The sequence below is a fragment of the Coptis chinensis genome, chromosome 1, assembly GCF_015680905.1.
Source record: "Coptis chinensis isolate HL-2020 chromosome 1, ASM1568090v1, whole genome shotgun sequence".
NCBI classification, from domain to species: Eukaryota; Viridiplantae; Streptophyta; class Magnoliopsida; order Ranunculales; family Ranunculaceae; genus Coptis; species Coptis chinensis.
Window position 1 is genome coordinate 81636884 of NC_141456.1, and position 17385 is coordinate 81654268.

The following is a 17385-nucleotide window of genomic DNA, read 5'->3' on the forward strand; positions in this document are numbered from 1 at the left end:
ACACATTGTTTACTTGGGCTATGATCGAGGAACCAAAAGAAGCACTGCAGGATGCAACCTGAAAAGTGGTATTGCAACTGTGTCTTTAGCATTGAACCCTTTTTAAGCTAATCGATCTCCACAATTTCGCCATAAGATTTTGAGGTTTAATGCTTCCAAATCGCAAGTAAATAAATTTGATTTTGTATTTACTTCTTATTCCTAGTCTTTCAAATTGGGAAAAACTTTAAATCTCCTCCTAAATAATCCAAGTGCAAGTGTTAATATTAAGAACTGTTAACTAATAGGAATGAATCTTACAGCCAATCTCAGCCAGCAAGTTATAAGACCATATTGCTTTGTTAAAGACGGTTCAAAATTAAGATATACAACATCAACCTCGGTAAAATTCCTAGCGCAACATTTCTTTTTGTCAGTAACAGCATATAAAGAACTAACAAAGACAAAACATACGTCATTCAATTAATATTTAATTAAATAATGATTATAAAAAATTAGACAACATAAGAAGCAAATATGAATATATATATTTGACAAAAAATACGAAATACAAATAAAGGCCTTACAATAAGAATTTTGCAATGTGGATTCTTGATGAGCATTTGTGTGTGCTTGTGTGGCATGGAACATTCTAAAACAGGGCTGTGGATCTGGATCATGATCCCCCTTGAGAAATTCCAACTTCCTAAACTGCCTGATGCATTGCTTTAAGCTTGTTGTTACTGATAAAATAGTACCCACACCTTTTCACTTATGATCTTCCCACCCGTGGCACTGTATCTGAGAGTTGGATACACAACCCGACGGCATAGCACATGGTCAAGAAACATTATACCTTTTGTTATATGTTCAATTGGGAGGCTCTCATTGTCAAGCTTGAGGAGAAACTTTTGACCACAAAACACAATCAATTGCTTTCTCAATGTAGCCGCATCTGCCCGAGGCCCCCTAACTCCAATCAAAATGTGACCTCCATAACGGATATACTCCATTTTCCAAGTCTTGTCAGGCCCGCTTAAAAACAACAAATCCTATCAATGTATAATCAATCAGTTTGTTATATTGACATGCAAATATTATTTTTTCGCTTTAGGCAATTGATTTATCAGTGTCATGCAGCTCGAGGCCTCGAGCGCAAACCACAGGGTCGACTTTTGTGCATCAGCAAGCATGAAATAGCAATGCAAGGGAATTTAAAGGACAAACATGGTTTAGCAGTAATGTTTCCATTTCAAATGGATTCCGAGAATATTGTTAGATTTATCAGAAAATTTGAGAAATAAGCTGAGATACAAAGAGTATTACCTAAAGTCCCAAACTAAAAATGAGTACTACTACTGCTGATAATTCTGAAGGGCCAAAATTAAGAAAGTTTGAAGAGTGATTTCTTCCCCAAGAATCAGAACTTGAATTAATGCCATGTGCCCGGTATGAGCCAAGTAGAACATTTCCTGTCAAACCAACTTACAACCAATGTAAAAAGCAAAAGTGCCCAACTGAAAGAAACAATTGTCCCTACGCTATGCTGATGAGGATGTCCTCTATGCTGATGAGGATGTCCTGGTGCTACTTTCTTGAATCTTGATGTTTGCCATGTGGTATATTTATCTTACTGTGTTCTTTCTTATGACTGATTATTGAGTAAAGTTCAACTTATACTCCATGGAAACGTACACCTTTATTATCTATCTTCGAAATGTAAGAGCAACATTCTCATAGATCCATGAAACACTCCTAAATTTGGAAATGGTTATTCTAAAAAAAAAAAAATAAATAAACGCTCCTAATCGACTTACTGATTTGCACAAAAAAAAAAAAAATTATAAAAAAAACAAAAAACAAACAAACTGAGTACCATGTCCGGTGGGGAAGTCACAATCATGATGTCAATAGAGGCCCTTGTATGTCTTTATTGGTTGCAACTGGGAGAAAATCTTTTTGTGGTGTCATCACCCTCACCACCCAGTACTCCACATAAAACACTCCCTTCAGACAATTGGACGAAACTTACAGAGAGCGCGAGAGCAAAATTCCCCTCTGATTCAATAGTCTCCATTTGCAAGGAAATAACAAATCTAAAAATGAATTGAATCAACTTTGGATCTTTTCATCCCAATGTTCATTGGTCAGACACTCAGACTTCAGACCAAGAACATCTATAAATTGAACAGGAAATTTTCACAACCATTAAAGGTGCTCATTCTGGTGCCTCGCATGAAAACACTCTACTCCTCTCGAGCTCTGGTCAGTTCAATCATGTGGTGCATCCTTGCATAGGAATTAGGAAGCTAAGTGAATCATTCTCCATTGATTTGGGCCTCAAGGCTGCAGCTCAATGCCATTAGTTTGTGCACATGCTCAACATAGATACTGATTTTATGTAACTTGTACAAAGATTTGGAGATGTACTTGAAGAGAGGGATGAGAGCTAAGGTCCAAAAGATAAAAGAATGCACCCCATATACTTCCTAGGCTCAACTTTCCTAAAAAGTCGGTCTTGTAGACATAGAGGAGAGCTACTGAGATCACCATAAACCACACCAAGACATTGGTAAGCCAATGACAGCACTGTTGAGCAGGAAAGCTTCTTGAAACTCTGGTTCAATGCACAAAATGTTTTAGTAAACAACACAAATATAGGATAGATTAACAATGTAGAGAAGCTTCCTTGATAAAACAGGGAAGTTCAACACTCAAAATCTAATAACTCAATTTAAGCAAACCAATGACTAATTATAAATTGTAACCTTGAACCTCTAACTTAGGCACCACTATGTATATGTCTATAGAAATCCCTCTAAACATTACAAACATATGATTCAAAGCTCCAAAGCTCGATAAAATGTCAAATTGACGAAGAAAAAGTAACACTACTTAGTAGTCTATAAAAAGTCTTATTATGGACTAAGAGGTAAGAAAAGAGAAATTATAAAGAATGTACCTGACCAGGTTCAATATCAACTTTTGCTTTACCCACCAAGCTTTGTATGTACGATGGTTGCCACAATAACACCATCCATTGCAATACAAACACACTCCCGCTGATGCAAAATTCCATACAGAATTTACATGGAATACTCGGACTACCCTAACAACTATGTATGACTAAGATTAGAAATCAAATTGCAAAGAGACTTGATCAACCAAATTATGAATGTGTTCAAATTTGTAAGGTATAAAAGAAAGATATTATTATGACTAAATTATTTATTATCCACTGCAGAGTGTATACAGTTCAATGTAGTTGCTTCCAAATCATGGTATCTAGTTAGTAGCCTAGATTTGCTATATCTACAGCTCCACCAACTAACTTCAGCCTAGTAAGATCAAGCTAAAAATGCCAAGGAATTGATAAGAGCTTAATGTTCATTTTGAGTTCCTTGGTAAACTGTCAAGTTGGGATCTTCCAATAATCCAAACTTTAGTCTCCAAATTTCCAAAAACAGTTACAATCTGTATTTGATGAAAGCCTATACACACCTTATATCCACTTTTTATCATGTATTCAATATAGAGTAAAACAACAAAATAACTAAACAAAGGTTCTTCCTATTAGTTGGATGAGCTTAAAATTTATTAACGTGGATGTTGTAGATAGTTTACTATACACAATCTATCTATGCACAAACAATAATAGCAATGAGATTAATGTAAGCGAGATTTTCCTTACTTTGCTAATAATTCCTGATGATCCTTTCCAAACTTTTCAGTTGCACCCTATAAGAAAGTGCGAGAATAATACGTCGAGAAACAGCTCAAATCAAACTTATTCGACTGCATGAAATTCGCATTTTTTTCTAGTTTCAACTTTCAACTGTAACAAATATTGCTTACCTTGACCGAATTTAAATTTTGAAGATATTTTAGGCCCAGTTTTGCTGAAAAAGCATTTGTGATTTATCTTCGAGAGTCATCTCACCGAGAGTGGGTTGCCTCTCTTGAGCTTTATTCCCTTGATTACTGCTAGTATTGTTGTTGTCTTGACCTTGCTGAATATATCTCCATACCTCATCGACGGTTTTTTTGCTGAGGCTGGGCTGATGGTTATCTCTGTCAATCGAAACAAAATCATACCTTTCTTTTTTCAACAGTGTTTCATGACACAAAACATTGCATCTTTTTTTGTGTGTGTGGAGGGATTGAAGGATGACCTTAATTTAATTTTGGAAGAAAAATAAGAGAGAAGATTTGAAAAGATAATTTTTTTTTTCGAGAGTTGGGGTGTTTTGTACAATTGAAAAGAGTGGGATTTTGGTTTTTATCAATTTTGAGTTACGAACAATTGAAATCTGCAAAAAATGGCGTAGATTTACCTTTTTTATGACAAATTATTGTAAAATCTGATGTGTCAGACTCAGAGAAAAAAGGAGGCTGACGTGGGTCACTGGGAGCATTCTCAACTACTCAGTATTAATGGTCTTTGATTAAACTTTATTTCCTTTTCCTTTTCTACGACTGTTTGTGGGTACATATTTTAATATTTTAGCAAATAAATATGTGACACATGACAATATCTTCTTATTGCTCAAGTATGGTCTTAGTGTGGATATGAAGTACCAGAACACATTTTAAGTCCAAACCTTGACTAACTCACTTTTTAGATTCGGGAGTGAAATAAGAAGAGGAGGTTCGGAATTGGTTAGATTGAGAAGTAGGCTCAAAGAACTAATTAACTCCTGACTAGGAACTCCAAATCCGGAACTACTAAGTTCGGAACTCAAACTCCCAATTCGAACTTGAACATGTTTATTTGTTGTTCAAATTAATAAAAAATACTTATTGACTTAGAAAACATGAGCTTCTAGAAGAGTCTGGATAAGACTTGACAAGAGATTGTTTCCTAGTTAAACTCTAATTACTTAACTCACAAGTAATAATGGAAACCTAATCTATTATTATAAATAAAATAATTGAATTACGTTTTGAGTTTGATTCCTCTTCACATGATACATAGGCAACCATTAAAGAATGTGGTTCAACTCATCATCTTCTAGATCTCTTCTTCTTCTTGATTCAATACTTCTCATTGTTCTTTGATTATCAACAAAATACTTGTGTTTCTAGATTAGGAAAAATTATCACACAGTTTGTTATGCAAAAGCTAAGGAAAGGAAATGAAAACTAGTCTTTTCCTTTTCCTTTCCTCTCAAATCCGAGTGTTGAACAACGGACTCGAAAACCCTTTCCTTTCCATGGTTTAGTTTCCACAAGGGAAAGACAATTTTCTTTTCCATAGCAAACAAACACACTAAACTTATGGAAAAAGTCGACCACACTAGACTTTTCATTTCATTTCCTTCATGTAAACAAACGCGGCCTTAGATAACCAGAGGCATCCAATATATAGTTCGCATTAGATTCCCCAATATATTTATGAATGTGATTACTCCCTCCTGTGTTGATTCTCCGCCGCCACTCCTTATTGCACCTTCCTTTTACGTAGAACAACAACCATTGTGCGCATCATCACCATGTGAAATTCCCAAAAATTTACCACCCACCAGTTTCACGGCATGCAATCCCCGTATCTTGAGCCTTTCTAGAGATTTTAAATTTCCAAGACCTGGTAATGCTCTCAACACTGGACAACCAAACAATCTAAGCTTACATAGAGTCATAGACAAGGTATTATTGTTTGTGGGGCATCCCCTATGGTGGTTGTTGAAATTGGAAGCTCACTACAACAAAGAGGCCCTTTTGCAACGCACCCTTTTGTCACGCCAAAAAATTGTTGCTAAAACACATCTATTGCAATGCCATCTAGCGTTGCTACATGTTTCTCATTCCATGAGAGCCCACTTGTATTCACATATTGTGACGCCTAGACCGCGGCAACTGCTTGTTTTTATGATATTTTTGAAACAATAATAAATATTTTTTGAGGGATTTTAACATTTGCAACGCAGATGGGGCTGCCATTGTACGTGGAATTATTTGCAACGCAGTATTCATCACAATAAGTTTTTATCGATTTAATATTCAACTTTCTCAATATTTGGTATACATTTGTTGCGGTGAGGTTGGCGTCGTCACAATTGGGCTTTTTCACAGCCTAAATATTTTCGCGGGCATCTTTTTTTGTTTTGGCTCCAACAAAATAACAAAGTAGAAACGATATATTTAGCAAAATAAAAAAATAAAAATAAAACCCTAAAAACACTTCTTCTCTCTAACAGCTCCCTCCCCCCCCTTTACGTTCTTCAATATAAAAATTGTTATAGCTAGGTAGCTTCAATCTTCCACCCTCGAATTCAGGTTAGTCTTCTTCCACCGAAAAAGATAATTTAGATAAGCTTTCCGGATTTCTCACGATCTATTTTTTCCTCATATTGCATATTAAAGTTCCAAGCTTTGAATTCGGTTTTAGGTTTCGGATTGGGGTTTTGATTGTAAGATAATCGCCCACCACCAAAATAGTGTCGATTTTGAGTTTGGGTTTGTTGAAATTTGTGCTATTTTTTCGATAAAAAATTATGTGCTTTATTGTATGTAGTGAATGGTTTCTCTCGTGTTTGAATCATATAATCAATGACATGTATCATGTTGAAGTCAAATCATCCTGATTTCTCTCTTTTTGCAGTCTGTTGTCAATCTTGTACAGTTATTCCAGTAAATGAAGCACTTAGATGTCAACTTTGTCAAAGTTCACATCCTAAAGGATTACCGAAGGATGCAATACAGAGCTTGATCATCTATTGGAGAAAAGATTCCCCAAAGAATATGCATTGTGAAGAGAGGTTGTTTAGCTTCAACCTATTCATGGACAACAGGGTAATCCATCAGCTGGTGTGTATCAACTATATTATATCTCCTTTCAAGTGATACATATTTCATGTTTCGTATAACATATATGTGTTGTGCACATGTCTTTATCGTCTAGCACAACTTGTTTCTATATTTACTAAGACAAAGTTATGTTCTCAGGCGCCGGACTTGGTGGATAAAAGTGTCCTCAATCATCGCCTCTTACTTGGAGTTACTTGTCTTGGTTAGGCGACCGTGGTTTAACTGTCCATCTTGGAATTGGTTGTGATTATTGTGGGGTAATGTCTTTCTCGTAATTTCTTGTTATTTGAAAGATATTATATTTTTTCTAGCATGCTGAACCAATTAGAGTAAATTCCTAGTGTTCTTATTTGTACTAAGTCATTTCAGAAAGAGTGTCACACACTTTCAGATAATTGTCAACATGCAAGTATTGTATGATGATATTTGGATTAGAGGCTGAAATACCTAATCTGGTGGTGGGGCATCTATTTTTTTCATATTGGAAAGTCAGTTCAGATAGATTAGTGCATACAAAAATTTTGAATTTTGGCTGCCTTATTTCCATGTTTGAAACATATTGGCCATACTGATTTATGGTAACATCTTCAATAGGATGATATCCAATAGTTTCCTAGTGATACCTTTTTCCTTCACTCGTTCTCTTACCTCTTGATTACTCCCTTCATATGTTTCCTATAGTTGGTGAGAGATATAAATGCAATGACTGTGAGGAGGCAATTGGTTTTGATTTGTGTGGAGAGTGTTATAATACTTCCTCCAAGCTTCCAGGCCGATTTAATCAGCAGCATACACTAGAGCATAAGTTTGAGCTTGTTAACTATGACTTGATACGTAATATAATGAGAAGGTTGGTATCTGAACACTTTGAAGATAGTTCTGCTCCTGTTCTCTCTGATGACGCTTCAGAAGATTTAGAAGATGGTCTCCTTCTCATGCACCCTCTGATGATACTCCAGAGAATCAAGAAGGAGATTCTCATTCCACCGCACAAAGTTGTAAGTTCAATCTGAATACTTTATATTTCATTATGAATTATTAGAGAATTTGAACTTTTGGTTATTAAGGGATTCAATCTATCTGGTATACTGATAGAGAAATGAAAAATTAAGGAGGCAAAAGTTTAGTTGTCATATTACGATCAGTCCGCCAGTGGGACTGGACCCAAATGGCTACATTTCGAGTCTGTTAGTGAGTACTTTGTTCTCACTTTTTATAACCTCAGTGTGTTTATACACTACCAAAAAACGACTTTATCCAACATACTCGAGAAAGATTACCCGACAGTTTCAGTCTGTAGGACGGTCCTGCAAATGATATCCGTCGAGTATTATTTTGCCATCCGTCCAGTTAGTTCTTTCAGCACTTCATGTGTTTTGGTTATAACCGACGGTTGTGTTAGAGCTTTTATCCGTCGGTTACTTAGACAGTTTTTAACCATCCTTTCTTTCCGACTGTTGATTAAATTTTTGATGTACTTATTAACCGTCCGGTTTGTTCTTGTGAGTTCAGCTGTTGGCATATATATTCCAATTATCAGGGCGCCAAACCAATTTCAGTTCCCACCTTAAATTTTATGAAAAAATCAAAAAAATAAAGAGAACCCTAACTATTATCCCTCTCACTCAAGTTTGTTGTCTGCTGCCTTCCCCTCACTCACGCTTCAAGAAGGTAACACCTTCTCAAATTCGTCACTCCCTCTCACTCACTCTCTCTCTCTCACCCACATTCAATTCAATGTAAAATAAAGTTTTAATTGCATGAATACTAATAAATTTGATTTTTTTTATTAAAATTTAATCAATACTAATAAATAAGCCGTAAAGGTAATAAATTTGAATATTTTGATTAAAATTTGATTTTTTTCCTTTTGCATTTGGTTTTTTTGTAGTGGTTGTGCCGTACAACTTCACCTCTGCAAGTAAGCGTTCCTCTTCTGTTAGACAAATACTTCATCAACGTTTTAGTTCTTAAATTGGATTGAGCCTTTTTTTTTTTTTCATTACATGTTTTCTAGTTTTATAGTAAGCTTTATGTATCTTGATTACTATTTACGGTACTACCTGTATTGTATTACAGCTCTTTGCACATGGACGAGGGACAAACACATAGCAGCTCACATTCATTAAGTGACAACCTTGGTGATGACTTAGGTAACGGCGATGAGCTTCACACTCATTTTTTTATTACAATTAGCTCAAATTCATGAATGGAATGTGCAGACAAAACTTCCTCATGAGACTACTTATTTGGACATTCGAAATGCCACTGATGGATGGTAATCCTTTTCATTTTCTCTTTTTATTTGTCTTAAATTTGTCTCTATCCTATGTCGTCTTCTCGATTGGTTGTGTTTACTTGACGAGGTGGAGTAAGCATAGATAGGATTTTAATTATGTTAAATCTTGTATAGGAACTTGTTTAGTAGTTTTGAAGTCTATCATAATGTCTCTTTTGATTCCTTGTGTAGCTAACTAGCATCTCTTTCCTATTTATCCATATGAGTGCTCTAGCCCCCTAGGGGATGGTCGATTTTTTCTTTGTGGAACTTTGACTTGTATCCAGTAGTTTAGTTAGACTATATAAGAAAGTAAATTTAAAGAAATTTACGCTACTGGTATTTTACGAGGTTTGATTGATGAACAAATTAGGAAGAAAGAATGGATTGATTTTGACCTTTTAGTATCTTTTTGTTTTATTCCAGAAATACTATAAGGGATATGGTGGTTCATGGGGCACCTGCAATTGCTATATTTGCAGCCCTTTCCCTGGCTGTGGAAGTGTTTAACATGGAGCCGTTTGTTGGAACATCTGAGAATACAACTTCTTTTCTTTTCAATAAATTAGACTATCTTGTCTCCAGGTACCTCTTTTTTCTTAAGATGTCGTTTCATATCCCAACCATTATATGACTTATGAATTATTATTTGTAGCCGTCCAACTACTGTAAACTTGTCAAATGCCGCAGTAAAACTTAAAGATGTCATAACAAAGAGTGTTGCTTCTTCAGGGGATTCTAAATATGTTTTTCAGGTAGTAGATTTAACTCTAGATTCTAGTCTTAGAATGATTGGAAAACTGTTACACTTATGAGAAACAAAAACGTTGTATTATCATTCTTCAGGCTTACATAGAATTTGCTGAAACCATGCTTGAGGATGATGTTGCTTCAAATAAAGCTATTGGTTCATATGGAGCAAGCTTTATTAAGAATACTCTAAAGGATTCTAAGAACATTTCTATTTTAACTCATTGCAACACTGGCAGGTGCTCGGACTTTGCAATATTGTAGACCTTCGCATTATTCTATCGATCTAGTAAGAGCTTATGTAAAATAGGTTCTGATCCATTCATCCTGTACATTGTTTCAATAGTCTTGCAACAGCTGGATATGGTACTACCCTTGGAGTTATCCGTGCACTTCATACTGATGGGGTCCTTGAAAAGGCCTTTTGCACAAAGACACAGCCTTTTAACCAGGCAAGTACCCCAACGTTACCTTGTATCTTTGTATTATAGTTTTGGCATTTGAATTTGACCGAAACTAGTCATTTTAAAAAGATGACATGATACCTAGGGTGTTTATGAAACAGGAGCATTAAACTCTAATCCAATATATCAAACAACTATCTTGATCATCCTATACTACAAACGTCCAATACTATAGTGATTATGAAAAAGAAATTGAACAGGAGCATTAGAGTCTATGTTTAAAGGTTGTATTGCCTAGGGTGACGTTTTACATAGAGAGAGAAGTGGGATGTATTGGATACTGACTATTAATGAGGCATTCACTCTATCACAATTTTTCAGAGAGTCGTGAATTAGTGATACTAGTCAATCGTAATGAAATCTGTTAAAAACTTGTGAGTTGAAACGTTAAAGGTGTAATCCCTTGGCTGATTTTTGTTATGTAGAAATCAATGTGCATGGATAAAGTTACAAATTGAGGTTAGTAATGGCATAATCCCCAGAAATTGTGTTGTCCTAGGGATCAATTTCTCTAAACAAAAGGAGATCTGCTAGTTGTTGTCATTGATTTCTTAAAACATTGTAAATAATAACTTTATTGTCATATTATGGAATGGTCGTTAACATTAAAAGGTGATTAATTAAGCCCCATTGTAATCCATGAGCCGCTTAGCGGATCTCTTCAACAAATAATTGTTGTGTTGGTTTCAAAATTGAAGTACATATTGTATCTTTAAATCCTAATATGATTCTTCTCATCCTGCAACTTCAGGGGTCTAGGCTCACAGCCTGAGTTGGTTCATGATAAAATACTTGCTACTCTTATAGCAGATTCGATGCATTTGCATTAATGAAAACTAGGCGTGTTAATTTGTCGTTGTCGGAGTTGATCGTGTGGTCGCAAATGGTATACACTTGCACTAGTCCATTATAAAATTTTGGAGATATATTTTGGTTCTTTTAACATAATTTAGCGTGCTTCTTTTCAACAATACAGTGACACCGCAAATAAAATTGGGACTTACTGACCTAGCCCTTTGTGCTTTACATCATGGGATTCCATTTTTGTGGCTGCACTTTTGTGACTTCTATCGATCTTGCTCTTTCCTCGGGTAAAGAAATTGTTATCGAGGAAAGATCTCCAAAGGAACTCTTGAATTCTCGAGGGGACTTGGTGAGCAAATTGTTTGCATCACGGGATCTCTGTTTGGAATCCAGCTTTTGATGTTACTCTCGCAAATGTTATAACTGCCATTGTAACTGAAAGGGTCTCCCTCTCTCTCTCTCTCTCGAGAATGCATTTGCAATTCATAAATCACGTACAGATACATGAGGAAAATTTTGTTTGATGACTTCTTTTCACCTAATTCATGACCAGGGCGTCATCACAAAGACTGGGAGTGATGCCTTTGACATAAACAATTTTATTCAAAAGGCAAATGGCTGCAAGTGAGAGTGGTTCTCAGCATTGAATGAAGTTCATCGAAGAGATAATAAGGTACATGATTTGTAATTCATCATTTGGTTAGGGCACTATAGGTATATCCGATGGTTAACAACAATAGACATACCCGATGGTCCACAGTAGTGGGTATAGCCATCGGAAAAGTTTACTAATGTTTATTAATGTTTCTAATAAATTTATTTAAGTGATTTTTATTGAGTGTATATTAGGTTTATTAATGTTTATAATAATAAATTTTTTTTTTTTTTTTTTTTTAATTTGTTGTGCTAGATTGGTCGATTGGTCGCCCGAAGTAGTTAAATCAAGAAGAAGCTCTGAGTGGATGCTGCTCAAATTAGCATGCTATAGACATTATTTGTGGAATTTTAGTTTTGAATAATTCGTCTAAATTTAGTTGAACGTTGTTAAGATTATGTGAGACGATGTTTTTTCGCAAAAAATAGTTATGTGAATTCTTTAAGATCTTTTGCATTAAATGATTTAGTAATGAAATTCATTTTATTATGATTTGTGGTGAATTGTTATAGGGTTACTATGTTCTATAAAAATTGTTTTGGGCAGGATTATGTAAATCGAAATGTACAGGTATTTGTATGAATTGCACCATTTGCAATGCTAAATGCGTCCCAAATACGTGTGTGTTTTCTGAAGTTTATATCATTCGCAACAATTTTGGTGTAGCTAAAATTTTTGATTCTACAGTAACGTAGACACTTTTTGCCACGCTTGGTGTGTGGCTAAATTTATGGACGTTTTTTGCCACGCCAAATGTTCAGCTAAATATTTAAACTTCCCGCACTGTGTAGCCAAATATTTAAACTTTCTGCAATGGAAATAGTGTAGCAAAAGGTTGCCTTTTGCGATGCCTAGTTGTGCAGCTAAAAGTATCAATTTTGCAACGCCATTCTAGTTGTTACAAGCTCTCTTTTGCGACGCCAAAGCGCTGCAAATAGTTTGAAATCTTTTGCAATTAATTTAATTTTCATAAATGAAGTAGCAACGGAATTAGTGTATTAGTAGCGCCCACAGGCGTCGCAACAAACTAGAAACATTTGCCACGCCACCTTTGGCGTTGCATTTGAGTATTTGAGACGCACCACTTTTAGCAACACCTTTGCAACGCCATCTGGTGCGTTGCGACAGATCTTTTGCCACGCTCAAAAGCACTTTTAGCGATGGGGTATGGCGCTGTTAAAAACATGTTTTGTTGTAGTGGCTCCCACTCTTTCCACTCCTTCATATTTCTAAATACAAGTTTCTTCAACTTTGGAAATGCTGTCGTTATCACCTCACCACCATAGCCACTATTATCAATGTTGCTGACTCCACAAAACTCACTTCCAATTTGTTTCACTGCGTTCATACTGTCGATGGTAAGAAGTTCAAGGGATTGTAGTCTTCTGAGAGCGGGAAGTTTCCTCAACTTTTAACAATTTGCTAGACTTAGCTCTAACAGCTGTGCCATGACGTTTATATCCTTAGAAATTGGAAGATCCTAGTCATCCCTTTCAACCATATCACAAAATAAAAGTGACTTCAGTTTTGGGAATGCTATAAAACTACTGCTGCCACCAACGCCAACCCCATAGAATGCACCGCCACTGTGTCTAATTGAGCAGAAACAAGAGTCAACAGAACTGTTAAAGCTCTAGGACAACAGACGAAGACAAAACAAGATATTCTTTGTAACTAACATCAACACACACTGAACACTATATATATGTAATCATAATAGTTTTCAGAATAATTGATTCATTCATAAAAAATCATTCTCTCTTAAAGATTATCATGGTATCAGAGCCGCTATCATCGCTCGATGAAAAATAGATCCAAAAAAAAAAAAAAATCGATTGAAGTTTTAATCTTCAATCTTTCAATCTAAATTCCTGTTCTTTGATTCAATTTCAATTCACTACAAACCCTAGAAATTTTAATTCTCAAATCTAACAATGGTTAGAACAAATCAAACACAACAACCATCTTCATATGCTGATACTCTTCGTATTCAACAAGATCAAAATCAAAATGTTCAAATCGAACAAAATCAAAATCAAGATCGAATCAACACGTCTTCAATGAATCAAGATCGAATCAACTCATCTTTAATGAATCAAGATCAAGATCGAATCAACTCGTCTTTAATGGATCAAGATCGAATCAACTTACCTTCCATGAATCAAGAACACACTCAGAATCAAGGAAATCAAGGTTTTAGTTCCATACATCAGAATTAGGTAAATCAAGGTTTGAGTTCATTGAATTTTTCAATACCAATGGTTGTTCCTCCAGTCACCACTTCGTTTACTTTTCCAAATATTGCAAATATGGTAAATGTTAGGCTTACAAGGCACAATTATCTGCTATGGCGAACTGTTATCGTGCTTCTCTTTATTGCATATGATTTGTTAGATATCATAGAAGGAACAGAACCCTATCCATCAAAGTTTATATCTGATGAAAATGGAAATCAAACAGATAAGATCAATCCTCATTTTGTAAATTGGGTGAAAAGGGATCAAATGCTTATGATTTGGATAAATTCAACCTTGTCTGAAGAAATTCTTCCTTATGTGGTCGGTGTTACTACATCAAGACAATTATGGTTGCAACTAGAAAATAGGTTATCCACACTCTCTTGAGCTCATGTAATTCAGTTACAGAATCAACTTCTAGCATTGAAGAAAGGACACTCCACCATTGCAGAGTTCCTACAAAAACTGAAGTTCCTAGCAGATAGTCTAGCTGCTTCAGGAGCACCAGTTATTGAAGGTGATTTGATATTTCACACTCTCATAGGTCTTCCTGAAGAATATGGTCCTTTTGCTACTTCTATAAGAACACGGTCACCTAATGATCCAATACAAGTTGATGAATTGCATGGTCTTATCTTAAGTGAGGAATTAGCAATACAATAATTACGAGGAAATACTCATGCTAATCCAGTTCAAGCATTTGCAACATTCAATAACAATAGAGGAAGAGGATATGATAGTTACAATAACAGAGGTACTGGTAGAGGACCCTACAGAGGAAATGGAAGAGGCAATTACAGAGGTAGAGGAAATCAGAATGGATATGGTAATGGCAGAGGTTCCAACAATGGATATACTAATGGAGGGAATACTTACAATAACAATGGAGCACAGTCAAACAACTTCAGACCTCAGTGCCAAATATGTAATAAATTTGGACATCTAGCTTTAGACTGCCATAACAGAATGAATCACTCATACGTAGGTCGAATTCCACCTACAAAATTAGCAATGCTTGCTAATATCAGTGAAACTACTTCTCAGTTCAATGGTCCTAGTTTTGGGCTTACTTCATTCTACAATGGACCTAGTTTTGGTCCTCCACAGTTCCATGGATCTTCAAATCATGCTTCTACATCTCAAAACAATGGTTATAATGACTCAAATCAATATAATGGTGCTTCATACAATGGCTCTCAGTACAATGGTGCTTCATACAATGGCTCTCAGTACAATGGTACTTCATACTCTGGTTCTCCTTATAACACTTCATCATGCAATGGCTCAAGGGATTCTTACTGGTATGCTGACACAGGAGCATCAAACCACCTCACATCTGATCTTTCAAATATGTCTATTCACTCGGATTATAAAGGAGCTGACAAAGTCATTGTGGGCAATGGCCAAGGTCTGTCAATCTTACACTGGTTCAAATTATTTTACTCCTCATAATTCTTCTCATATGTTTCACATGAAAGATATTTTGCATGTTCCACACATAAACCATAACTTACTTAGTGTTCACAAGTTTGTTAATGATAATCATTGTGTTCTTACATTCACTCTAAATTCCTTTTATGTCAAGGACATTGCATCGGGGAATATACTCTTCCAAGGTGCAACTGAGAATGGCTTGTATCCCCTTTATCTCACTTCAAAGCCTTCTCAACAAGCTCAATATCCATTTGCTTTCATTACAACCAGAGCTTCTGCTTCCATCTGGCACAAGAGATTGGGTCACCCTTCTTCATCAGTCTTCAATAAACTCATTCAACACGAGCATTGATTTGCAAGGCTTTCAAAAATGTTTTGATTTCTGTTCAGATTGTGCTGTAGGAAAGAGTACTAAACTCCCTTTTGGAACTTCTACTTGTAAAACCACTTCACCATTGCAATTATTGCACATGGATCTTTGGGGACCTAGTCTTATCATTTCAATAAATGGTTACAAGTTTTATGCAAGTGTTGTAGATGATTATACTAGGTATTGTTGGATTTTTCCATTATGTTACAAGTCTGATTTTTACACTGTCTATCTATCATTCAAAGCTCTTGTTGAAAACTTGTTAAATCACAAAATCAAATGTGTGAGAACTAACAGTGGAGATGAATTCACCAGCTCCAAATTTGAAAGTTTCCTTGTTCAAAATGGTATAAGTCATCAATTTACTTGTCCTCACACATCTCAACAAAATGGTATTGTTGAGAGAAAGCACATGCATATCTTGGATATGGCAAGAACTCTCATTTCCCAATCATGGCTACCTCCTAAATATTGGTGTGAAATTTTCTCTAGTTCAGTTTATCTCATAAATAGACTTCCATCCTCCACTCTAAATCACATCTTTCCTTGGGAAAAACTATTCAATAGACAACCTACCTACAACAATCTCAAAGTCTATGGATGTAGTTGCTATCCCTGGTTAAAACCATACACATCTAATAAACTTGATCTCAGGTCAAAACCATGTGTTTTTCTAGGTTATAATATTAATCATAAAGGATATAAATGCATGGACATTCATACTGGCAGAATATACATGTCTAGACATGTAGTATTCAATGAAACAGAGTTTCCTTTCAAGAAACATATCAGAAAAACCTCACAATTCCATGTCTCCAGAAACCTTTCTTCTGTCTTCTTTTCTAAATGAATATGAAGTCAAGTCTCCTACTGCTTCAGAAACTCCAACTATCACTCCTTCAAGTCAAATTCAATCTAGCTAGTCAAATTCAGTCTACCTCATCTCATGAAAATGAAACAGAAATCATCACTCCTCCAGCAGTTCATTCTTCTAATAATCAAATTCAAACATGATCCAAAAGTGGAATATTTAAACCCAAAGTTCTCTTATCTACAAAACATCCCCTTCCTCATGCATTAAACACAAGTCTTTCATCTTTTCCTACTACTCCCACTTGTTTCTCACAAGCCAATAAAGATCCTCAATGGAGAGCAGCCATGGCAAGTGAATTCAATGCTTTAATAAAGACTGGTACATGGATTCTTGTACCATATTCTTCTTTTATGAATCTAGTTGATAACAAATGGGTGTTCAAAATCAAACAAAAATCAAATGGAACCATTGATAGACTGAAAGCAAGACTAGTTGCCAAAGGCTTTCATCAGAAAAGTGGAGTTGATTTCAATGAAACTTTTAGCCTTGTAGCTAAACCTACAACTATCAGACTAATCATTTCTATTGCTGTATACTATGGATGAGACATTAGACAGCTTGATGTTTCAAATGCCTTCCTACATGGTCACCTAAAGGAAGAAGTCTATATGAAACAACCTCAAGGTTTCACTGTTCCTATGAAGCCTACACATGTCTGCAAATTACTAAAATCTCTTTATGGACTCAAGCAGGCACCTCGAGCATGGTATGAAGAATTATTTCAAGTTCTATT

General features: G+C 35.6%; 2 protein-coding genes, 2 long non-coding RNA genes and 1 pseudogene across 10 annotated transcripts; 4 read left to right on the forward strand and 1 right to left on the reverse strand.

Annotated features, from left to right (window-relative positions):
* Window positions 1-506: 506 nt before the first annotated feature.
* Window positions 507-4351, reverse strand: LOC147525430 (uncharacterized). 7 transcript variants are annotated; one of them, XR_015221668.1, is made up of 6 exons: window positions 3835-4339; window positions 3671-3717; window positions 2942-3095; window positions 1856-2596; window positions 1306-1451; window positions 507-1014 (listed from the first exon to the last, which is right to left on the reverse strand). It is a non-coding gene; the product is annotated as an uncharacterized LOC147525430 (long non-coding RNA). The 7 variants fall into 7 exon arrangements; XR_015221664.1 differs by having other exon boundaries at window positions 507-1031; XR_015221669.1 differs by lacking the exon at window positions 1306-1451 and having other exon boundaries at window positions 3835-4327.
* A 4211-nt stretch (window positions 4352-8562) lies between these two features.
* On the forward strand, window positions 8563-9065 carry LOC147525431 (uncharacterized). Its single transcript, XR_015198102.1, has 3 exons — window positions 8563-8707; window positions 8866-8939; window positions 9009-9065. It is a non-coding gene; the product is annotated as an uncharacterized LOC147525431 (long non-coding RNA).
* Window positions 9066-9491: 426 nt separating this feature from the next.
* Window positions 9492-11755, forward strand: LOC147525432 (methylthioribose-1-phosphate isomerase-like; annotated as a pseudogene).
* A 1741-nt stretch (window positions 11756-13496) lies between these two features.
* Window positions 13497-17385, forward strand: LOC147525433 (uncharacterized). Its single transcript, XM_086565090.1, has 2 exons — window positions 13497-15382; window positions 15560-17385. The coding sequence occupies exons 1-2, from the start codon at window positions 14941-14943 to the stop codon at window positions 15598-15600; spliced, it is 483 nt and encodes a 160-aa protein (XP_086421216.1). The 5' UTR covers window positions 13497-14940; the 3' UTR covers window positions 15601-17385.
* On the forward strand, window positions 13996-14637 carry LOC147525434 (uncharacterized). The gene is made up of 2 exons (XM_086579428.1): window positions 13996-14295; window positions 14377-14637. Exons 1-2 carry the CDS (start codon window positions 13996-13998, stop codon window positions 14635-14637), a joined length of 561 nt encoding a protein of 186 aa, XP_086435554.1.